This window comes from Hyposmocoma kahamanoa, unplaced genomic scaffold (assembly GCF_003589595.1).
Source record: "Hyposmocoma kahamanoa isolate Upper Pololo Valley unplaced genomic scaffold, ASM358959v1 66, whole genome shotgun sequence".
NCBI classification, from domain to species: Eukaryota; Metazoa; Arthropoda; class Insecta; order Lepidoptera; family Cosmopterigidae; genus Hyposmocoma; species Hyposmocoma kahamanoa.
The window spans coordinates 11,823,136-11,849,291 of NW_020653854.1; the positions used below are offsets into that span (position 1 = coordinate 11,823,136).

At 36.5% G+C, this 26,156-nt stretch overlaps 1 protein-coding gene across 1 annotated transcript in view; it reads left to right on the forward strand.

The window, feature by feature from the left end:
• LOC113231738 overlaps positions 1 to 26,156 on the forward strand; it is a 221,287-nt gene that overhangs the window by 190,589 nt on the left and 4,542 nt on the right. The window contains exons 6-9 of the mRNA XM_026466229.1: positions 8,936 to 9,016; positions 23,776 to 23,864; positions 24,713 to 24,976; positions 25,597 to 25,806. Of these exons, the coding sequence (XP_026322014.1) occupies positions 8,936 to 9,016; positions 23,776 to 23,864; positions 24,713 to 24,976; positions 25,597 to 25,806 (644 nt within the window). The remainder of the gene's footprint in view (positions 1 to 8,935; positions 9,017 to 23,775; positions 23,865 to 24,712; positions 24,977 to 25,596; positions 25,807 to 26,156) is intronic.

A 26,156-nucleotide genomic window follows, 5' to 3' on the forward strand; every position in this document is an offset into this window, starting at 1 on the left:
TATTATTATTATTATTATTATTATTATTATTATATTATTATTATGAACGACACAATAAGGATTTCAAGCAACCATCTACCGTAACCGTTTTATCATCTCCAAAGGCTGTCACCTATATGGGAGCAGAATTATAGGCAACCTGAACGTTAATGATAATATGATAGTGTTAAATGCTCTAACGACAGAAGAAACAAAGGCAAGTGAAATCTACGATAATTTCAACGCTGGAATTAGATACGACAAAGCAGTCTTTTTTGTTTTGTTTGTGCTAATCTTTTCTGTAAATGTTGAAAAGCAGGAAATAATGTATGACAAAGATAGGCAATGCAATAAGTTTGGACACCATTTTTGTATTTGTTAAAAAGTTTATTAATTGCATTGTTATTATATTTTGTGCTAAAAATGCTTATTCTATTTTTCATTTTTTGTGTATTAGTTATATAATTTAGACATCTGTAACATATAACATAACGATTGTTATCGCTTTAAGAGTACAATAAAATGCTTTACATGTACATTTTATAATACTTGTTGGTTTACAACTTTTTTAGTTTTTTGATGAGATGTATATTAATTTATAGTTTCCTATGCTATGCTTCATAGAATATTGCCCAATAATATGTGTTTTTAAAGACATTAAAGTTGTTTATTTACTTTCCTGGTTTCTTCATAGCGCAGACAGGAAGCAGTCGCGCCTGCAGCCGCTAACCGTATTTTACGATCGAGCACCACCGAAGGCTGTTTCACCACAATATAAAAACTCTTTTCTTTTATCCTGATCTTCCTGCAATTCAATTAGTATAAGTGAAAAAGACCAAATGCTTCTATGGTCGCAATTTAGTTAGCTGATATTAGGAAGGCATATACGGATGGAACAAAAATTACATTATATTTCACGACCACTCCGACAGTTCGCACTGTGGCTTCTGGACGAGTAGGTCCCGAGTTCAATTCCCGGTATGATCTATTTGGGAAATAATTTTTAAATTGGTTCTGATTTCGGCGTTCTAGGTAGTGAATTCCAGTATGTGGCACTCGGTACGTTGAAATCGTAGCGTTGCGACGACGAAACGCACCGGCTACACTCGTGTGACATCAGATAATTGGTCAAAAAAAATCCCGGATTTTCAATGGTTTGAGTATTTATAACTGATCTTCGTTCATGCGTGTCGATTATTCCGTACGACCTACCAAGGCTCTAAATTCAAAGTGGACGCCATAAACTGAACCGTTTCTGTCCTGGTTTCATTTCCGCGAGTGCCGAGATTGGTTCCTGTAAGAATAAAATGTTAATACGATTTAAAAATAACGAGGCTTGTTTTTATAGAAATTGACATTTGTTAGAATCAAAATAACAGATAAGAACTCGCTTATTTTATGTTATTGTACGGGAACGATGAATTGAAATGATCACAAAAATTTTCACAAAGAAAAACGAAGTTAAAAATCGAACCCGAAATCGAACCTAAAAACTATGCTAAAACCCGAATGATTCGTTCCGTAGCTGAGTTGGTAGAGCGGCAGCCACGATGCGATTAAGGCGCTGGTTCGAATTCAGTCAGATCGAATTAATTTTTCTTTATGTTCGATTTGTTTATTAATAATTATAACAAACTAGTGGAGTAATTTCACATACAATAATTGAATATCATGGTATTAAAATGTCGTGAAATATAATAAACTTAATAATATCTCTGTTAAAGTATTGTCAATACTAAAAATTAAAAAAAAAATTTTGCTAAAACCGTCAAAAAATTTTGTGTAATAATTTTTAATAAGCTACTATGTTTACAAACATTTCAAACGTTAAAGATCAAAATTCCAATGCGTCTTTGTCAAAACCTAAACACCACGAAGCGTGTGGAAAGGGCAAACATTTGTTGCAGGTCTGACAGGCGGGATTTCCCAACGTGGAAACATGAAAGAGAGTAATGTTACGAGAGAGGTTGTGTTTTCTCAAATTGTGTTCTGAAAATCTATGTGATTGATTGATTAACTTTTTCTGTTTTAATGCTTCACCTAACTTCATCATCATCATCATCAGCCTATCGCAGTCCATAGCTGACAAAGGCCTCCCCCAATGTGCGCCATTTCGCCCGGTCCTCAGCTTGTCACATTCAATTCCTGCCAGCAACCTTTCGCAGGTCGTCACTCCACCTGGCCGAAGGGAGTCCTACACTATGTTTGCCGAGACGCGGTCTCCACTCTAAAACTCGTTTTCCCCATGGGTTATCGGTTCTTCGACAGATATGGCCAGCCCACTGCCACTTCAGCTTGCTTATTGCACAAGCTATGTGGGTGACATTGGTAATCTAACTTATAAAATTTTTATTTAACTTAAGGACAAGTGATCCTTGAGTAAGTTTTATAGTTCTAGTCTTTATTCTTTGAGTCGAAGAGTTTATAGAAATTTATCGCTCGGACTCGGGCCTAAAAATGCGTGCGGGCATCAATTCGCACGCGCGGGGAGCACACGGTTGAATTACTAACCCTCCTCCGCGCCGCAACCTACCCTTTGCCTGCCCTTCACGCGCCAACATGCGCTCAAATGTAAATGAAACGATTTCCGCAGAAACAATCCCCGGAAGCCTTCTTCCCCTTCGCTTTTACCCCACTTACTTCAGAATTTACGGTTAACCCAACATATCGAATCCTTCCTTTGTCCTATTGAGCTACGTTTTAATTTTATTTATTGCTTGGAGGGTAAAGGGATAGTCAACAATAAAATAATAAAAGATGCCATAAAACATCGCGAGAATCATCTCAGAATAATCGAAATCGGTATAGGTAACTTTTCATACCAGCCTAGAATTATCAACGATATATATTAAACCATTATTAATCGTACAATGCAATGACGTATGTTACGTCATGGTACAATGACAAAGTTTCACCAGTTAAAAAAGTTGACGACCATCAATTGTAGATACAGGGTTTCTTTTGTATTTCCATATTGTTTCTAATTAGAGCGGATTTTGTTTATTTGACTAACAGTTGAGTTAAGCAACATTTTTTTTCATTAATACGTTACTTTGCAGTAGAGATTTAAATGTCATTCTGAAGTAAATACTCGCGTAGTTTACACATTGTAACATTTTACTATGAAAAAATGGTGCAAGAAAGATAAAAAAATTTAATACTCAGATCTAAGTTATGCTTCGTTCGAAAATAACTGGTAACAACATCGTGTTACGTTCGAAAACGAATATTTACAATGTCTTCCATATGTATATACGTACTTTTAAATATTCAAATCTTTTTTCTCCAACTAATAAGTTGGACCAGACTTAAAATAAAATTAATAAGTTGCTATAGCAAAGTTTTATGAATAAAACTATTATTTTGTAACGTATGTTTAGTTGGATATATCATTTTCAACTAGGAGCGACAAAAAAAACTCGCCACTCTGGCCCGATGTGGGTTGGGGACTTCACACGTTTTCCGAGTGTTGTGTATCTTGTTCGACGTGCTTATTTTATGACGATGTTTTCCTTCTCCGAAAAGCTCTTGGTGAACTTCAAATTAAATTTTGAACATAAATTCCAAGAAACTCAAAGGTGCGAGGCCGGATTCGAAGCCACGGCCTCTATTTGGGAGGCTCTAGGTCAAACCATTAGGCTACCACGGTTTTTTATAGGACTAAAAATTACTTTTGTCAACAGTTCTTTTCGCAATTTTTATAAATTGGAAATGAAAATTCTTTTTCGGATCTAAATCGCGTATGTTAAATGGGTTTGCATTAAACATGTTGATTACTAACTGGTTGATTACTTTACCATCTCAATCAACGGTGACCATGGGATCTGTAAAGATACCGAAACATCGCGTTGGTTTATTTGAAGAAACATATATCGCGTATATTTTTTCGTCACACGGCCTTATTCCACGTCCCGCCCCATTCTACTAACTATGGGAAGAATGCAGTGTTGTCAAGAATGGCCAACAGTTATAATGTGCACTTTAGTAAAGTCGACCCTTTCATTGGTAGTAAAGAAGGTTTCTTAAAAATGTTAACTTTGTAGATCAATTAGGTAGATACGTAACATCTATCATATATCACATGTTTTCTAAATGTTTTAATAACTAATTAAAAGTTTATTTTATAATTATATAAATATATTTTATCGATATTATATCATTACTTATATATTAAGTATATCTTATTAATATATGTAACACCACGACAAATAAGTAATCGTCGACTTTAATTAAAATTTAAAATTCTCTAAGCTCACTACTAATTTTGTTTTGTTCTGTTTGTTTATAAGGCTTCAAAATTTATGTCAATGTGGATAACTATTTTGACCCAAATTATTTAAGACAAATATTCTTCGTTGTTAGATGTATTTAAGTTGGCTGTTGTTATTCCTTAATAATAAAATAAACATATTTAGATCCGAATGAAAAATGATCCTCATGCATCTTTAATCAGTAATATCTTTAGACTGGTCTCCATTAAGGAATATCCTTCTATGTTATACGCATATCTTTATGTAACTGCGCAATTAGCGTAATTCTTAGCGGTGAAAATTAGGTCGTTCAGTATAAATAGGATATTTTATGACTGCCCACACAGGTACAAATATTGGCAAATTCGATAATTTTTCTTTTTTTATATTTGATACACACATAGACAATCAGAAATTACACACAAACTCGCGAAAGAAATAAATGTAGGTTTTAGACATACTTCTCCCGGCCTGGGAGGCATGGTAACCGTTCGGCCACGGAGGCAGTTAAAAGCCTGCACAGAGAATATGACAGAACGTTAGTCGTCAATATCGTAATTTCGTTTACGAAGCCAAATACTACCGTAGCTCAAAATTGTGGAATTGAGAAAGAACGATATAATAAAGAAAAAACACTGAATGAAACTAATATACATATTTTCGTGTACATGGATAATTAAGTGACGTATGAATGGATTTTTTTTTGTAATATCAAGTGACGGAACGAACAAGTCGTGTCCCTGGTGGTAAGCGACACGCTTGTCCCTAACAATTCCAGTGCCAAACATTATCATATCACATTATTCGCAATAAGATCAGTTCAGTTTCTTTTTTATATCTAATTGTGTTTTCTCAATTCTACAATTTTGAACTACGGCAGTATTTGATTGCATATGCGATTTATTAAGTTATTTATTTATTAAAATAGGTAACGTAAAAAAAATGCAATAAAAGATAGAATACTAGAAACTGAAACTAGGATTAAATTATATAAATAAAATCAAGCAATCAATCCCGCGGCAAGGTGCTGGCAGCGTTCCCCATTTGTATAGCTTTTTTATTGTTTATTTACCATATAAAGCATAATACGCAACAATGTTACTAGTCGCATTGTAAACCACTTAGTTTCGTCGTAATGCGAACTGATCCACACAATATATAAATATGTTCAATTAGCTAACAGAAAAGCAATAATATTTAAGTACTTAACTTGTATAAATAATCAATAATTAACTAAAAGATTATACTGAAATAGGATGAATACATTTATAAACAATCAAATTTTTCGCAATTGTTTAAGTTGTTTATAAAGTAATATTTAAGTTTATATTTTATATTAGTGATTGTGTAGCTAGTTAGCTATGCTAATACGTTGGGCAAGATAGCTAGCGGCCCTTGAGTTTTTTAGGCAGTCTATTAATTCTTTTGTAAAGATGAGGGACCCCACCGGCCAAGTAATTAATTGAGTAATTTATTACTTCTTTTATTTCTAATTTCGGTAAAATATTACCAAATCACTGCAAATACTGGTTATAGTAACGCTGAGATGGATTACTGCACGTTTATTTATTAAAACTGGCTTCAAGCGAACTATCTAGTTTTAATAAATGGTCCTTAAGAAATCTGCATAACCATCAGATTTATGCAACGATTTCTGTTAAACTTATAGCGTTTGATATACTTAGCAATTATTTTGTCAACCCTATGATGATGATAAAGTAGAAACTAAACTACTTTGAATTACGCATAGTCATTCCAAAGACATCGATACATAGTTTCTTATTTTACATAATTTAATTAATAGTTGCGTAGTAAAAGTATGCTAACAGACACTCAAATTATTTAATTTAAAACTATTTTTTATTGAAAAACTGAATTGATGAATTCGAATACCTTGGAAAGAATAGACAGGATCGTGTGTCGTGAGGTGCATGTTTTTTTTTTATAATACCAAGCGACGGGACGATCAAGTCGTGCGCCTGGTAGTAAGCCACACGCCTGCCCATAACAGTTGCAGTGTTACTCAGAGTTTTAAATCATGAAGATCTGGGCGCACCGCCACTGCGCCCGTCACCCTGAGACATAAGTTGACAAGTCTCATGTACCTGTAATTTCACCAGCACCCTTACCCTTCATAACCGGAACACAGCAATGTGACCATAACTGCTTGGCGGTAGAAATTGGTAAGGTAGCAGTCTTTGCCTGGACGAGCTCTTTCACAAGAAGCTCTACTGCTTCTAACGTATTTCCATTCAGTTGAATTTCTCACTTGAATTCAATTATTTGATGAAAAACGTTCAAGATAAAGACCGCAACACATTACTTTGGAACGGAATACTTGTACAATTCTCAAGGATGATGGACACGTAATAGAAACTAGGAAGCACTGTGTAACGTGGCTTGTCTGCTTTACTTATCATCAATCCGCAGTCTTCTACAGCATTGCTCATGAAGTTCGATCGTCACCGGGTTTACTGCTATGACTGACAACGTCCAGTTATGCGCTACAAACCTCACCAGTAATTGCACCCGCTAGCAGCCAATCGCATGCGTCTAAACGCTTATCTATTAATCTTATAGGATCGATATTATACGGTAATTCTACAACTTTGTCGGGTTTCTCTCAGCCGTATAATTAGATAAATAAACAGGCCAAGACTACTCGTTACCTAGCGACGGCATAATTTGCCAGTAGCCAACAGGACAGTCTGAGCTAAGCCATAAATTAGTTTGTGTTGACTCGAGGTTTCTGTTATGCCATTGTGTTAGATTTAATGTTTAGCAAATTTATGTCTGGTTAATTTATCCGAGGTCCATTAATCTAACTATTGCCATTATTATTTTATGTTAGTAGCAGTAGAGCTCCTTGTGAAAGAGTTCGTCCAGGGTAGTACTGCCACCTTACCTATATCTGCCGCCAAGCAGTAATGTTAGCATTGTTACGTTTCGGTTTTGATGAGTAAGGTGAAATTACAGGCACATGGGACTTGTCAACTTATGTCTCAGAGTGATGGGCGCAGTGCCCCTCAGATCTTTGCGATTTAAAGCTCTGAGTGGCACTGCAACTGTTATAGACAGGCGTGTAGCTTACCATCAGGCGCACGACTTGTTCATCCCGTCACTTGATATTATAATTTTTTTATAAATTTTGTAGATTTTTCCTGTCAGGCCATTGAGCCAAAAGAACGCAGAAAGCAAGTACCGTAGTCAAGTTTTTATTAAACTCATTAATTACAAAAGCAATTTGTTCATAGTGACACGTACACCTCGCCATTTCCATACAACTTGCCGTCAACTGGATGTTTTAGTGTTTTCTTCATTACACCGTCGCCATTGGAGCGAGCGGAGCTTCTTCTGGCGGCGTAATAGCTGCGGTTGAGATTGCGACGTCACGTGCCGGCTTGATGTTTGTCTGCGGGAATTAACCAACTGCCGCTAAGCTGTTTCTGCGACGAATCATGCCTTGAATAATGTCGAGTTTGGGATTAACCTCGCAAAGATTTATAACTGAATCCGGTATCCGTTTCGGTTATTCTGAAATGGGGATGGGAAGTCCGCCATCCCCCATCCCCATTTCAGAACAACTTGCTAGAATAACCTACTAGTATCAGAATCGTACTTAAAAGACCTTTTATGCAATGATTAAATGTAACACAAAAAGAGCATTACAAACGGAACTCCGTTAGAGAGCCGTGTATCTGTGTTCTCAGGTTTCAAACGGAATGTGTGGCATCTTGATCGGTGTCACACAAATTGGTTGCATGGTACTGCAATAAGACTGCAGCCATATTAGAAATCAAATAGTGAAATAAAAGCTTATATACCTACATTAAAATTTAATTAAACTTTCTCTCCTTTTCAAAATTATTATCATATTATTATTTTGTGGGCTGTTGTTGGCTTTATTAGTTTCGTCATTTCCGATAATCATTACTCAAATACACATATCTACAAGTAAGTACTTTTTAACGCCGTACTTTCTTGTGTTTGCTAATAATAATGCAGTACCTAATAAATAGAATCGCTGCGCTTCTGAATGAAATCACATCCTCAACCGCCTTTGCATCTTTCACGTGGGCGTTCTCACAACTCACATCACACCCACTACACACATCGAGTTTAACAGATATTACTATCTTTATGTCTTCTTCTTAACGTCCATTATGTAAAAGTAACATGATCTTGAGTTGTACACTCGTCTATTTTATGCGACAACTTATCATGTTCAACGCGCTTTTGTCCGACACTTGACGTATGTATTTTGATCAAAAACGCTTATGTAACTCTGGATTCTACACTGATGTGAAGTTTCCTGTCGATTTTAAGCGCAACGAATAAAATGGCTAAAGTAATGATCTATTGAAATCATAATGGAAGCGATTTTAAGTGCTGTGGTTTGTCGGTAGGCTTCTTCAATAGGGTTGCAAAATGTCGTTGAATGGCGTGCGGTTTAGTGCCGCCTCTTGTAACCATTGTGAGTTCCATTAGAACCTTTCACCGGCGATGAGAAAATCTTGAACGAGAAAAACTGTGTCGATTTAGAAAAAACTGTATATATCTGACATTTATACCAACACGAGAGTCTACGTCTAATTAAGAGAATACAGTAAAAAAACGCACGCACTCGGTCTTTTGAAAAAGGTTGTAATTTTTTAAATACTTCTTTTTAAACTTAGCGTATAATAATAGTTGTGGTATTGTTGCAGGCGGAAGAATTAAACACGTTATTGGGAGATGCGTTCCGAATGGCGTTCGCGTCACAGTTACAGCCCTCCGCGCCGCTCTGGGTAAGCCACCATAATCTATTACTTAATCAACGTACGTTTTGTGTACCTATTCGTAAAGAGTGAGGTTTTTTCCTGGAAAAATAACTTTAGAAGTTTCTAAGTGCATTTGCACTTTTTGGAATTGCTTTTGGAGCATTCGAGGTAGCGCCTTGAGTTTACTTCCATATTCTGACGAAGATAAATTTGGGACGTCACTATTGCAAATCATAAAATCGTTGTGAATTTCTCGTACATTGTTTTATTTTATTTTTCCCACAAAGTTTTACCAACATCTTATTTTCTTTTTTCTTTGTTATAATACCTCACACAATAAAACAGGGAAACATTTATTCAGCTTCTTAAGACTTGTACAAAAGAAATTAGTAATTAGAATTATAAGCTCAAACGTATCCAACTCAGCCTATATCACAGCACGACTATTGTAACCAAAGAACGAAAAATGCGGTAGAAGTTATTAGTTGGCCTCTGACGCGTACCAACTATAGGTCTCAAAAGACCTATCTGAGCTCAGTCCGCCATTTTTGCTTTGTATACTATGGTTGTGTGATTCTTTCGTGCAAATTCTCTAAAATCCTTGAAAAATGCCTTGTTGCGTTGTTTTACAAAAACGATAGGCGCATCAAAAATATTACCCTTTCATATCATCGTAAAGTCTTATTTTAATAAATTTCCAATTTCCAACTCATCGAAATATTTTTTGTTGTTACAAGAAACGAAAGTAAAGCTTACCATAGCGTAGCATACCCCTGCAATATGGTCACTTCTTGTTTGGAGAACTAAATTAATACCTCCAGTTCGTTGTCGTTCAGCAATGAACCGCAAGATGGCAGCACATTGATTGAAATTTCAATATAATACCAAAACGTCGTAACTTGTAATAATAGGTATTGATGGTATTGACCTTTCAATGATATGCCAACAGGGTAAATTTTAAATTATATTAACAATCCAGAGTTTGTTATTAGTTTTTACATTTGAAACTACGACCAATCAATATCAAGATTTTGTAGTGTTGCAAATTAAGCATGAGTGAGTTTTGGTGACATCGGTTCTGATCCTAGATATAGGTTCTGATAGTAATCGAGGCTTAAGGCACTACCATTGTTTCTTTTCTTCTGTAGTTGTAAAGCTGGTTTTCATTTGGAGCCGCTTTAATAGGGTAAGATAGCACATTAAAAATAAGTGGGAAAGTGACTAACAATAGGAATTATTACATGAATTTAATGTATATATTATATGTATTACTGCATTTGTTAGACATCTATACAGAAGAAACTAAAAAAAAAGCTGCCATTATTGCCGCAAGGAATTTCTTTTATTTACTTTTCTTAAAAAAATTAAAATAAAAGTAAACAAAATTGTTCACTAGCCGCTTAATTGGAACTCTAGTTAGTAGTACTTTTATATTTTATCTTTAAAAGATTGAATGGATAAAGGTACTCAGACCTCTCGAAGTTGTAAAGATCTTTATTACTTTTTCCTATTTACAATTCAAGTTTCCTTATATCACTATACCTGAGTATTCACAGTGTAAAGTCCACTGCACCACGTACGAGCAAAACTGATGTTAACCTAGTGCACATTATACTTCAACTCGGCAGAGAAGCGCAAAGCAATCCACATTAGCGATGATTTAGTGGCGTGTAATACGGGCCGACCCGGGTAGTGCGTTAATAAGGTCGTTTGGACCAGATTAGATACGCCTTTGTTAGAAGGAATATTAGAGGAAAGTAAGTAGTAATTAAGTCGAATATTACTTTCTAGCCTACGATATAATGCACATTTTTAGTACCTACACAATTTGGTAAATGGGGAAATTACGGGCACGGGGACTCGTCAACTTATGTCTTAGGGTGACTGGTGCAGTGGGAGTGCCCTCAGATCTTTGCGATTTAAAGTTCTGCAGCTGTTATGGACAGGCGTGTCGCTTTCCACCAGGCACACGACTTGTTTGTCCCGTCACTAGGTATCATTTTTTTTTTTCCACATTGTCGGTTCAACTCCCAGTTAAGGCAAGGATCTTTTTAAAAGTCTTTGATTGCATTACTTACTTTTAAAAATAAAATAATGTCTCAATGGAGTAAAATATTCTATCTACAACATATAAAGTACTTTCCCTCCGTGACGCATAGCCGTGGGACACCATGATGTACATGCATGGACTGTTTTTATAACTATAGAAATTCGTCAGATTTCGTGGAGCAGCAGATACGGGGTAGGTAATGGATTCGTTAAGTCTTGAAATACATTATGACGTTCTAAACAACATGTTTGCATATATCACTTAGTTAGGTGTTTCAATACTATCTTACTTAATAGTCTTCTTTTGGTAACGGCGTAATAAAAGTGAATCTAAAGATTCATTCAATAATGTTTGAGAGTAGTTTGAACAGACGAGCAAGATTATACCAAAGCGAGCTTACAAGCAAATCATGTACAGACGGCAGCACATCAAGCTACACATTGACAGATCTTCAAACAAAAGTGCATAGCTTGATGTGTTGTTGACTGTACATTAAGTAGAGATGGAATTTTTCATTCAAGTACGTAGGTGACTTTATAAGTACTTATGTATGTAACTATTGGATTAAACGAGTTTCGTGTTTAAATTTTTATTGAATTGATATTCAATTATTTTTTTGTGAAATCACTCCACTAGTTTCTTACAATTATTAATACGAAGATCGTACACTTAGAAAAAATTCCTACGATCCGGTCGGTTTCGTGTTGTTTAAATATTATGTTAAAGAGTTACATGGCACAAACAACTTTATTGTAAAACCCATAAATAGTTCAATTTCACAAACAAATTTATATCCGCACATTGATTTCAATAAACATAAAACAATAGATTTTAAAAGCGTTAACACTTTTTTTTATAAAGTTTTAAATTTGAAATAATTTATGTATGTGATACAGACTATGTATGATTTTGTAAATACACGCGAACTCTTCTACAGTACATACCTACATCATATTTTGAAGAATGCGTTTATAGGTTAACAGTTGCTATTTTATAATGTTTTAGTGATGATTCTACTTATCAATACCATCACTTTTTGGTATTTAAAACCACCTTAAATCACTAGATAAAAGTAGTAGCTGTTCCGTACTAGATGTTCAAACCTAATCTACCAAAAAGAGGATATTAGAAGTTGACCTTATAGACGAATAGAATCACCTAACATGTCATGAAATTAACAAATGATTATCATTAATTACAGGTTTATTACCACGATATGAGTTCTTTTTATTTTCCCAATATTTTGGAATGGTTTCATGCTCCATGGTCGCGGGTTGACAACCGTGACCGATACGTAATAGGTTACGCATTATATCCAAAAATACTCTTTGACTGACCACTGTGTTAAAGGCCTTGTTAAAAATAAAGAAAAATAAATATACATTTTTTAAAGTTACATGACACACTCAACTTTGTCATAAAGGTGGTTCCACAACTGTGACATTTCAACGCACTGGACTTCGTGCCCTTAACAGATACGCGTGACAAAAACACAAGTGTGGACGGTTTTTGTCACGGAGACAATTGACACGATCTAACGTTACACCACGATCCGGGGTCTTCGAAACTGTGCCAACGTGCATTTTACCGTGTCATACATTTATAGCGTGACAAGAACTAACATCGTAGTAAGTGTGGACGGTAATTTTGTATAGTCACATTTCGATCTCACATATTATAACCCGGTCCGTCAGAATGCGGTTTCTTCAAAGGATTTTTCTGTCCTTGTCCGGGTGTGAACAACCGTCAACACTTTTGTTTTTGCCACACGCGACAGACGGAATCTCGGTGCGTTGAAATGCTACGGTCTCCTAAATTATCACAGATCGTTCACATTTACGTGGCAAGTACCCGTGACATGTCACGGCGTCTTGGCGCGTTGATATGTCACAAATGTGCATCATGTCTGTGCATTATGACTTACCTTTATATTATGTTATGACTTAAAAATAGTTCTACTTCTCATACAAACATAGTATATCAGCATACACTGATTTACATAAATTTAAAAAAAGAAATGAAAAGCGGTATCATAAATGTTATTTATTTTAATGAGAACAATGCCATGGTAAAGAGTTTTTGGTTATTTTAAATAATGCTATATATTATACCCTTCTGTTTATTAATTTAATGGGTTGAACTTGCAACACAGGTGAGATAATCATAATAATCCATCTTTACCCACTCGTTCGTCCACTCTGCATTAACAACCACTTATAGAATAACTGGATGATAGTTATCCTTTTAAGTACCGCACTTAAGATGTTGCTTATTTTTAATAGAGTTTGTAATTTATGATAGTAAAGGTTTTTACATAAGTGTAATTCACTTTTTATATTCGTTTCCTAACGATCGCAGCGGTTTTAAAACTTTTATATGCGAATTATATAAGGAACAATTTTTTGTAATTAGTAATATTAAGGTAGTTTTTCGCTATCATATTATTCGTTGAGTATAGCTTTGATAACTATCGGTGAGTCAATATATGTTCTAAAAACCCGGATGTTCTCACCGTGTAGTCAATCTGCTCCACTTAGCGCCCCAGTCCTCCGTCGCCCCTCACTATTAATCACCTCTCTTTCGCGTTCTAGGCGCCCGCGCACAGTCCGTTATTAAAACTGATAATACAACTATTTTGGCTATGATTAATAGCTCATTCCAACGTAACATACCCATATCTTTAACTCCCTCCATTAACCGAGACCTTCTTTAATTAAGAAGCTATATTTCATTACTTCCCTGTTTGGTTCTCAGAGCACCGACCTTCTATTGTATCGTTTATGCCGTAATGAAAGCACTTGCTAACTCTAATAAAGGTTTATGCGAATTTTACGCATTCCCTCAAGCCTTTCGAGCTTGTTTAAATCGCTTTCCTGGAGGCTTTATTCGCTTATTGACTTGCAAAACTTTCTTTCTACCCATTCACTTTCCCTGATCACGTCTATATTTCTCTCGAAATTACTTACTCCCACATTTTTGTAACGAGTCTCTTGTACAACGTTTTATGAAATTCCATTTTAAACAGCTTGTTTATCATAGATTCAGCGTTACATTACTGTAGGCGCACAGTGAAAAAACATTGCCGTTGTTGTTTCATTTCACTCCAAAAACAAGTAACATTCATTATAATTTAACAGTCGTATAATGGAAATGCCACCTGAAAGTGAATTTGGTGTGACAAAAACGGCTATATGTTACGTTCATTAGTATGAAAGAGACGGTTGTGGCCAGACACGCGGATTGCCGTGCGTAGGGTCCATAACGCATAAGTCAGCGCAACATTTGGATTTAATTACGCGAGGCTAAAAAACTGAAGGTCGACACTCTTATTTTCTTAATTGTAGAATTAGATTACGATAGCGCTCTGCAAGGCTAAAAAGGCCGCGTTGGCAGAATCATACCATGATTATTTGACATTTCATATTATGAATTTTCAAACAAAACAAAAAATGCAATTCACCTATGTGACCAGGCCAGGATGAATTGTATTATGTGAATAGTTAAAAAATCATAATATTAATTATCAATTAACATATTATCATTCTGTCAATAGAGTCTTTTTAGCCCTGCTGGACTTTTCCAAGATTTTCTCTGACCTTTCCATTTGCGATCTTTTTATTTGCCTTTATTATTTCTATATGTTCCATGTTATAATAATATAATACGTCTTAATGAGCATACCTTATTTTCCCGTAATTGAGATATGGTTTGTTTTGGACAGCTATTTGTAAATTAATTTGACGGTTCGGTAAGCAGGCACAGCTACTTGGTAATTACAAATGGAATGCCACTCAGAGAAAGTGTTTGAGTGCAGTGGCATGCGGGTCGGCCTGCACTATCATGGGAGGGATTGTGAGGAATGCTTTTAGAAGAAGGGATTGATCTCTATTCCTTACTCACTAATTATATCTAGTTCTGTTTCTTTTCAATTAATTGCTTTCAAAAAGCTTCTAAGGAAAGTCAGTTAAGTGCGAGTATACTTTTTGTGACCAAGTATCAGTACCTACTAAGACCAGTACCTACTGTTAACAAAGACTAAGGTTTACCTTGTTTTGGATATATTAAAAGTTGTAAATTTTAAAGAGTAACCGTAGTTTAATCATAAACTTGATCTCGGGTATTTTTGTTTTATTTTACCATAAATCACTACGGTTTGATCGGGGAAAGTGTGTCAAGTCCAACTTTCTTTCTGCAAAGGGCATTTGTACCTTCCAGGGAATACACTATTGGTTTATTACGGTCGTCAGCCGAAGATGAAAGGACAAGTACCAATCTGATAAAAGTCCCTTCAATCCATCTATTACTTTAGTTCTAGATACGCACGATCAAGGCTGAGAACTTCCCGACAAGCACATCGGCAATGCGTAACTTAGGACTCGAATACGAAATTGTCTAAAACTCGTTGAAGTTTAAACCGCTCTAACTTCGTTTGTGCCATATATTTGGTGGGACAAGACTGGTGAAGTTTAAAATATGGTAGAGGGGCGGCGCTATCTGAGTTAATTACAGCAAGCGGGAGGAGGGCGAGGTATGAGGCATGGGACGGGGAATAAATCTTGCGAAAGTACAGCCTTATTCGGAGAGCGAGCGGCGCCGACTTGCAAACGTTTGACTAACACGTATCACTGACTTCAATAATGCAGTATTGCAGAATATTACGATTTCGAAGTAAGCATACTATATATATTTTTTTTACGTAAGATGGATGTTTTATTTATGATGAAAGCTTCGCTTGCTCAACTCGTCGCTGTATGTTTAGTTCAATCGTAGTATTCTGTAATAATGCGTTATTGTATAAATACAATAACATTAGTTTAAGAGCAGTAGAGCTTCCGCTGAAAGGTTCGTCCAGGTTTGCCACCTTACCTATTTCGGCCGCCAAGCAGTAAAGTGAGCATTACTATGTTTCGGTTTCGAAAGGCAAGGGTGCCAGTGAAATTACAAGCACGTTGGACTTGTCAATTTATGTCTCATAGTGACGGGCATAGTGGCAGTGCTCCTCAGATCTTTGCGATTTTAAGCTCTGAGTGGCACTGCAACTGCTATGGACAGGCGTGGCGCTTACCATTAGACACACGACTCGTTTGTCCCTTCACTTTTTGTTTAAAAAAGAATAACACGCGAATTTTAGGGGTCTGCGAAAGTGACAAAACTATAAGAAAAATTTATTATACCTATCGGGCTGTTGCTTGTGGGCTACATCAATTCAAAAATAAAATAAATGAGTTTTTATTTATATATATATTTCTAAAAATTAAAGCACGTGTTCTTGGATTTTGTAATAATGTCTTTGTATTTATAATTATTGAGTTAAATTTGTACGAATATATTAATTTGTTAGTTAATTTAAGAGTTGGCCTGGTTATTATGAGCTGTCCAAGGGTTGAGGTCAGACTCTCGAAAGTTAAAATACTCAAAAAGAAGGGTTTTAATAATACTATAATTGTGTTTATACAGAATTGTTGTATATCTCCAGTACCTCTATATATGGTATTTTAATTTTCAAAGAAACTACTTGTGTATTACAACTTTTGGGAAACCACTTATAATTTTTGTAGCTACCAGAAGAAAAAAATAGGAGGTAAAGTTGTAGAAGAAAATGTTTATTGTAACGATAGGAATGTCGTGCTATATCGCAAAACTTCGCAATCATTGATATTACAAAAACAATCACTGTTTCTTATCCTTATACGAATCGAAATCCAGCTTTCACTTTTACTGAACTAAATCGTTCGTCTGAAATGAAATGTAATCAGTACTCAGTTGATAGGAAACGTGCCTGTGTGTGATTGCGTTCCAACAGCATTGCGTCTTCTGTATAGTACAAGGGCCTATTGTTATTCGATATAACGAATTGCCAATCTACCATAGATGGAAAGCTACTCCGCAAAATAAAATGAAATTGAATAAGGACGTAACGTTCGTATATCCTGGGAGTAAGTATTTATAGAGTTTTGCAACCATCGCGCATATTATGTAATATCTAAGGTGAATGTATGTATCAGTTGCAATAACTTAAGGAAATCAACAACAAGTTATACGATTCTTTACAAATTACGTTTATCTCGTACGTTAGTCGTTTTATAAGTGTGAATCATATTCGAAGGATAAATGGTGGGCTAAGCGGTATATAAGGCAGATAAAGAAAAATAGGCTTCAAGCGGCCCTTCTAATGGCTGCGGGCTGAAAGGACACCCATCTTTCAGAACAAAGCGGAACCGTACAATGCGGCAAATGTATCCGATTGTCAAATCAAGGACGTTGAAATTCGATAAGTTTTGTCGACTTGAACAAACTCTCTCGGGGATTATGTAAATTCAGAAAATCGTGTTACAATTTGGTATTTAACTTTTTGTTGGTCTGTTTCTCGTGCGTGCGAGCAGTTAATTCTGATGAAAACGTTGCCCTGTTGTTTTCGAACGATCTCTGCGCTGACAATAGACAATCCACCCTGGATTTCACTATTGCTTTGGAACACGCGATGTATTATACTTTTATCTATGCATCTACTTTATATTTCAGGTATCCACGTGACGTCTAGATTACTTGAAGATAAAATAGAACGTTTGTGGTAATAGTTCGTTTTATATATTCTACGGAATTTATGAGTTAAATTGTCCCTGCGAACGACACCAATCAAGGTGCGGTTAAAGTTGCGGCTAGTTGGTCAGATTTCGCAATAACGTACAGAACATTTTTCCTTTAGTTGAAATTTATGCAATTGGTAAAAGCGTCATGTGAATATTTCATATTCTGCGTGTGCTGGGCGTCAAATCGTTCAGGGACAGTGGTACTGCGCTGGGAGCCGTCCGCTTCGATCTGCAATGCGCCCCTAGACAGTACCCTTGCGGTACTCCACCGGTTTCATATGAAAATCGTGCTTTTTCTTTTCTTCACTTGATATGTTACTAAAAATCAACTCTTTACAACTTTCATGAAATTTCCATAGTCAAAAGAAAATTATCCTTCCCAGGAAAGTATTTCCAAGAATTTCGGTGCGAGACCGCAATCAAAAGTTTGCCGGGTAATTCAAACTCGCATTAAGTATACTTAAAGTAAAAAGCGCGTAATGAAATGAATCGTGAAGGGAAGCTGTAAAAAATTCGTCAGGGTTTCATATCTATGTGTTTATTGGAACAGAGTTAACTCGCTATGTTTTTGTCGCGGCGAATTTGTTTTTTGTCCCCGAGAATGATTGATGGCATGCTCCCTCCGAGTGTTCGGTTATTCGGGTCATCTTGAATATATTGCACGTTAAATCTTGTCACTGACAGATACGGGTTGGTAATTTAAATTTTTCGTCGTCTTTTTTGGCTATAAACATGCTCTATTACTACAATAAAATTTTAAGACCGATAGGCGGTGTATTTTATTTATTGTTAAAAATAAATATGTGAGACGTCATAAATTGCCTATCCATCATGTATAGGTACGCAATACCTATAGAAAACTAGTATCTAGCATTATATTTATAAGAAAAACGGGAACTAATTCATAATCAACATTCTTCGAAAATCAATTTAGATTTAAGGTGAAGTTATACTTAAATAAATATAAATATAACTTAAAAAATAGTAAATGGATTGACTACTTTCTTGGAGTAATTTTGATCGGACTTCTGGTTTCTTTGTTTAACATTTATTATTGTTTAATGTTTACATTATTTCTTGCTAAAATGTCTACTTTGCGGTGTTCGAGGACTGTTGTTTAGGCCTTAAACCCTTCTTGGTAGGAAATCTATTGAATTAACGATAATCACATTTTTGACTAAAGTTTGTTACTAGATCTATTTTCACATAGGCACAATTTTCATTTATATCTAGTATCCTTCAATTATACTACCTCATCGCCTCCGTGGCATAACTGTTACCAAGCTGGTCCGCCACGTAGAGGTCCCGGGTTCGAATCCCGGCCTGGAACAAATACTTGTATGGCCTACATTTATTTATCTCGTGAGTTTGGGTGTAATTTGTGGTTACATAGACATGTGTGTGTCTACCAAACAGCACCCGCGATACAGGGTTCCCTAATGCGGGGTTATGATTGTACGCGTTAAAAAACTATTTGTATTCTACGCACTGTTGGTAAAAGCGTTTAAATTTATGCCAACAAATTTACAATTAACGTAAAAACTGTTTTATTCTAATATATTAATTGAGATTAGAAAGTTGCTTATCAGTTGATATTGCAACCGAAAGTTTTTCATAACGTTATACATAGGGCGCACTATAAGTTTCCGGAACTGGCCACTTACATAAAAATTATTTAAAAAGTAATTACAACATTTGAAAAAATAAACATGTGACACGTATTAGGTCTACATATCAAGTATTAGGTCTACATTCTAGATTAAGACTATAAATTGTATCTCAACATGTTTCACTGAATGTAAACTGTTTTGTACATCCAATAAAATAAAAATATTTGAAAATGGAACTCCTTGCCTGTAGAATACAGTTTGTTTCATCTGATTGTCGTAGTATATAGTAGCAGTAGAGCTCCTTGTGAAAGAGTTCGTCCAGCGAAGTACTGCCACCGTACCTATTTGCTGCCGCCAAGCAGTAATGTGAGCATTACTGTATTCCGGTTTTGAAGGGTAAAAGTGCTGATGAAATTACTGGCACATGGGACTTGTACAACTTACGTTTCAGGGTAACGGGCGCAGTGGCAGTGCCCCTCAAATCTTTGCGGTTTAAAGCTCTGAGTGGCACTGCAACTGTTATGGAACGGCGTGTAGCTTACCATCAGGCGCACGTCTTGTTCGTCCCGTCACTTGATATTATAAAAAAAAACTGTCACTTGTTTTTACATTGTAGCGTCATTTTAGAAATTGGTTGCCTACATCACTATGGATTAAACTCGTGAAAAATGTCGTAGTGTAATTTTCTGCGACTTCAAGTGTAATATAACAGCTCAGCGGAGCTTCGCTCGGCTACAAGCTGCTTTTAGCGATGAAGCACCATGCAAGATGACTATTTATAGCTGGTTTGCAGAATTCAAACGCGGTCGTGTGAATCTCAGTGATGAATTTCGTGATGGTCGCCCGTCCACTGCTGTGAACAACAAAAACATCGATGCTGTGCGCCGTATGATCAAAACAGACAGGCGTGTGACATGCCATGAGATTCGGGCATCTTTAGGCATAGGCATGAGTCAATACAATCAATACTACACAAACATTTGGGTGTGAAAAAGTTGTGCTCTCGGTGGATCCCACACAATTTGACTGAGGCTCAAAAAACGGATCGCGTCACTTAATGCAATGCCATGCTTACCAGATTCAACGAAGGGGCGTCCAATTTGGTGTGGGATATAGTAACAGGTGACGAAACATGGATTTATAGTTACGATTCCAAAACAAAGCAGCAATCGAGCGTATGGGCCTTTCGAGATGTGCCGAAACCAACCAAAGCTGCGCGCGTGAAAAGTGCCTCTAAGCGGATGATTGCTTATTTTTTTAATAAAACTGGACACGTGGCTACTGTTGCTTTGGAGAATCGTTGTGTCGTGAATAGTGATTGGTACACGATCATTTGTTTGCCGGAAGTTATTGACAAACTCCGTAAAAATAACCGTAAACGCCGTATCATTGCTTTAAGTGATCTTGCACCACGATAATGCCAGTTCTCACACAGCCAGACAGACAAATGAATTTTTGAAGGTGAACGACGTTTACCTTATGAGCCATCCCGCGTACAGTCCCGACCTGGCAGTTTGTGACTTTTATTTATTTCCAAAAATTAAGAACCAGTTACGCGGTCATCGATTTTCATCACCTGAAGAGGCTGTCGAAGAGTATGAAAAATATGTTTCAGAGATTGTCACGGAGGAGTGACATAAATGTTTTGAATATTGGTTCATTCGTATGAAAAAGCGCATTAACATTTACATAAGTAAAGAGAATATTTTGAAAAACAATAAATTCATTTCTGACCATTTATTGTATTTTTTTCTTATTCATTCCGGAAACTTATAGTGCGCCACACGCATATGTATGTAAGGTTAATATTCAGTTATGGATCCGCAGTTATATTATTATTCTATATTTAAACTATCGGATGATTTTCTTGAAAACACTATTTAATTATTACAACATTGTAGCGGTAGTGAAGCAGGTGATTAATTAAAATTTTACCCTTCACAGTTCTGATATTGTTTTGGAAGTAACTTGTTATAAAATTAAAGAGTTTCACAATAATGTTATAATCGCCTGTTTCTTCAAAACTTGAATGAGTACAGGACGTTCTTATAATATATTTGTCAAGCTGACTAGAAGGAAGTGTTAAGTCGACGCGAAGCCGAACTAGACAAATTCTTTCTTTATTTAGAGCTATTTGTTTAGAATGGATGCCGTCACGCACACGACGCTTCCGCTGCCTGTTTTATAGGGGCTCGTTCGTGTTGTCTCTTCAAAATTACTCCAGTGACGTCAAAAACGGGAACTAATTCTTATTTAAACAAATCGTATGTTCCCCGCTGGCCGCAACCGTTCCCCTTATCTTCAGCGGCGGCTTACGTGTGATTGTTTACATAGTCGTGTAAATAAAAGAAACAAACGATGACCTGAGTCAGTACACTTTCAAAATTCTTTAAATTGCTGGAAAGTCCTTCCGTTCGGTTATTTATAAGTGCTGTCGCTATAAGGAGGCAAGAATACAGAGGCGAGGCATTGATTGTGGTCTCATTGTGGTTCTATTATGGTAATGCTTCAGATAAGGCTGTCTGGGGTCGATTCAGAACCTCACGATAACTGAGCTGTCGACCGATTCGATTTGATATCCTACGATTTCTTTTCATTTTTATTTACAACATCCGAATCGAGCTGTTATATCCCAGCCCTACTACCTAAACTACTAGAATCAGCCCTGCCATTCCTCCTAGTCAGCATTTTTCTTTGAACATCACTAAAACTCTATATAAAGCAGTTCAGTTCTTTCCAAACTCCTGTCGTGTAAACACGTGCCAATTCAATTTCCATTTTTTATCTATGTCTTTATTATATTGCACTTAATTACCACTTCTTCCCGAATTACACAATATCGGGAAAATTGTGTTTTTTTAAAAAGACTTTTACTACGCCCCGTATAACAGAACGTCAAGCTGTCGTATTCCAAACCGAACCGAAATGACGTCACGACGACGTCGAAGTTCCCTTATTTACAGAAACATAATTAAACGAAGACATGGCTCAAAGGACTTGTATCCAAGCCAAAATTATTAATTAAAAAAAATCGACCGGCAAAGGCTACAAAAGTTATTCGGAACACAGTTATCGAGTGAAAGTTACCGAACATTATTCTTATTGTTTACAAACATTGACTTACAAAGCAAAAATGTAATATGGAAATCTCTTATTATGTTAATTTAAGTTTGGATTTTGGTCAATTTTATTAATTAAGGCCTAAATATTTAAGGCCTTTAAAGTCTTAAAAATGTATATAAAAGCATTTTCATTTTTCTTATAATCTATATCACCGCCTAACTCCGTAAACGTTGATAGATAACGATATCGTATCCGAATCCGAATCGAACATTTAACCCGAATGTTCTGAATAGTTCGGAAAGCGCCCTTCGAAAATCGAGAACGACACCCAACCGAACGATTCGGTTAAAATATCGAAGAGTTTTGAATAGGTCTCCTGGTTCGCATTCCACCGATGCGGGCGCACCGCGTGCCTAACGGAATGTGTTTGATTTACTGCGCAGCCTAAATTTAATACGATTGATACGGTACACATTGGTATGAGCTTTATGATGGTTTGCGTATGTCTTCATTCCAGTGGCAAAATTACTCGTGTTTAAGAGCTCTGTAATTATTTCCAAACAAAAAAGTTGATGAGGTTAAATGAGAAGCAACGGCTTATGTATTTGTAAGTTAAATTTAGAATTTATTTAGGTATAATTCATTCTGGGCTTTAAACGTATTGATCGAGTACGCAATACAATACTGCGTTCGATGACTGAAACTGCTGATGTGGGGAGCAAAACAGTCATGCTCAAATGGGATTGGGCGGGCCACATAAGTCGGATGCAACATGTGAAGTGGGCGAACATCGTCACTCCTTGGGTGCCCGAGGATGGAATGAGACGGCGTGGACGGCCGAGAAGGAGTTGGCGGGACGATCTTGATGGGTTTGAGAGTGGTGGGAGATCGCCAAAGACAGGGAGCAATGGAGGATTTTGGGGGAGATGTTTGCCCAGCAGTGAGGACATAAAAGGTTTATAAAAAAAATTAGGTAAACTTACTTTAAAAGCAATTCAAGCAGCTCACATTTTTACGTATACCTTTCTCATTAAGTTTATAAGCAAGTCGTGTTATAAATAAAAAAACATGAGTAACTGCCTTAACAATAGGCTATAGGTAAAAAGTACTTTGATCGTAAAGCTAAACGACAACAGCTCGAAGGCGCTGAACCAGTTGTTGAAAGAACATTGAACTTCATGCATAACTTAGTTGAAGGATACGCATTAAAATTGTAATGTTTAGTGTTGATTAGGTACATATTGAAACAGTAATTAATATGCGAAAAATGTTTTCTTCCCTCAACCTATCGCTACCATTGTGGTGCAAGTACTTGCTATATTATCTGCACTCTACTTTTAATCCCATTGTCTTTTAGCTCGGATATCAGATTAGAACACGTGACTTGTCTGGATAGGTACTAAGTAGGTCTATTATTCTGACCCGTATAGACAAAATAATAAAGCTTATAATTGTGTTGTTGATGAATTGCAGAGTAAGGAGCTAAGTAATAGCGAGTGCGGTATGGGTGTGCGTGCGCCCGACTCTCTGCCTGGCCTTGCGCGACATTATCCTCAATGTCTGTAAGTACCTATAAGATTTTTTATAAATATTATAGAAATAGCTTGATCTCGAAAAATGAAAACGCGTAAAATGATATATCAAGTGCATTCTAAAGGTTTCTATTAATTGAAATGTGCGTTACGTTAAGGCTCGTCGGACATCAGAAATAACTACTCATCGACTTCTTAGATGTTAGGATCTAAATCGCGTATAAATGTCTAATAATAATAATTAATCTTTTAGGCCTTGAGAGAGGCGAGAGAGTCTAAAATAATAATAACAATTTATTTATTACCATAAATACAGACTACAGACTATACAGACAGTGAGGCTTGACCCTGGGACCTCTAAGGGCCCGAAACTTTGGCATGTTAGAAAAACACATACGCGATTTAGACCCGAAAAAATTATTTCATGTTCTAAGTAACTATTCATGAAATTATAAAATACTGCCAAATGTATTGAAAGATAAAATCTTATTGTAACGCATATTAAATGTTGGTGACTTCAGAGGCACCCAAAACAAAGTGCAAATGCGTCCTACTTTAACATATTTCCCACGTTTTTTTCTGCACTAGATCTCAGATATTGGACACACTATTCTCACTTTCATACTAGTTATAAATGATTATGTGGCTTGACGGTCAATAGCTAGGCCCTGCGACATGACGTAGCGCTGTGTGAGTAAAAGTGTCAAATTGCGTCTGCGGTTTCATGGGTTTACACTTTTGCTTATAGTTCGTGCATTTAGTAGAATGCATTTTTATATTGGCCCTATGGAGCGTTTGAGACTAGTAAATTTTTTTATTAGGTACCTTATTTAGTGACTAAAAATGGCAATTGTTTATGTTATCTTTGGGTGTTGCAGATCCCCAGCGAAATGCAATATAATGGGTGTGTCGCGTCTGGTAAACGAGCCAAGTCCCAGCAGTTCGGAGGAATCCAGTTCTCCTACCGAATTGACGAGCTACCGGCGGCTCGGCGAGCGTCTGGCCAGTGGTGGCGGCGGATGTGGCAGGAATGGGGAAGAACGCGCACCGCTTATCAAGCGACTCGCGTTAGGACTGAGCGGCGCATTGCTGCAGCCTTCCGATGACGATTCTACACCACTTGTTGCCGATACTCCTACTACGTAAGTACCAACTTTCTCTGCCTTTGTCTTTTTTATGATACCAAGTGCGCCTGGTCCATAGCAGTTGCAGTGCCACTCAGGGGCACTCCTATGCGCCCGTCACCTTGAGACAAAGGTCGACAAGTCCCATGTGCTTGTAATTTCAAGCCTGAACGCAGTAATGCTCACATTACTGCTTGACGGCAAAAGTAGGTAAGGTGACAGTATATATTTCGTCTTATTATCTATTTCTGCCGGACACATGGGACTTGTCAAATTATGTCTAAGGGTGACGGACGTAGTGGCAGTGCCCCACAGATGTTTGCGATTTCAAGTTTTGCTTGGCACTGCACCTTTTATGGACAGGCATGTAGGTACCATCAGGCGCACGACTTGCTAGTCCCGTCATTTGATATTATAAAAAAAACCTCCTTGGAGGAACTCTTTCATAAGGAGTTCTACTGCTATTAAAGTGGTAAAGTAGCGTAGTGTGTACAATTTTGTAATATTGTCATATTACAAATACTAGCTGCGTTTCATTGCAGGTTCTGTTTCAATAAATCGTATATTTTGACCAAATCAACTCATATTTTAATTTGTGTTATTTGAGTTTCACTTACCCAATCGCTGCGCTTTTTCAGGCCCACCAATATTCCTCTGTGTTTAAACGGTGGTTACATAAACGAGGCGTCAGAGGCAGAAGCTCGGACGCGAGAAAGCAACAGAGAGCCTCCAGCACCGCCACGCCGTCTTATGGCTTCTGACAATGTGATGGATAACAATGCATCCAGTCTAGTCAGTACTGACACCTTAGACGTTGATTTTCGAAAATGTAATAATATAAACAATTGGTAAGTTCGAGTTATTTATGCAATGATAGAAAAGGGTTAACAGCAGTACAAACTTTTTTGTACCTTAAGCATTATTTTAAACAATTTTTTTGGGTGGAAGAAAATAAAGCGAATTTCCATTATTTCTGAAATTTGCTTGATTAGAAACTTTTTTACCGAAACACACACTGGCACATTTAGCCAAACAAAACAGTGGGAATATAATGAATTATAATTAATTATAATAATAATGTTTAAAACTAAATAAATATAAAGTAGCAATGAAATTAACATCGACTTAGTAGCCTTACTCAACCTTTATTGAAAGAATCGTTGTAAAATAAAATGTCTTTTTTTACATTTTGTAACAA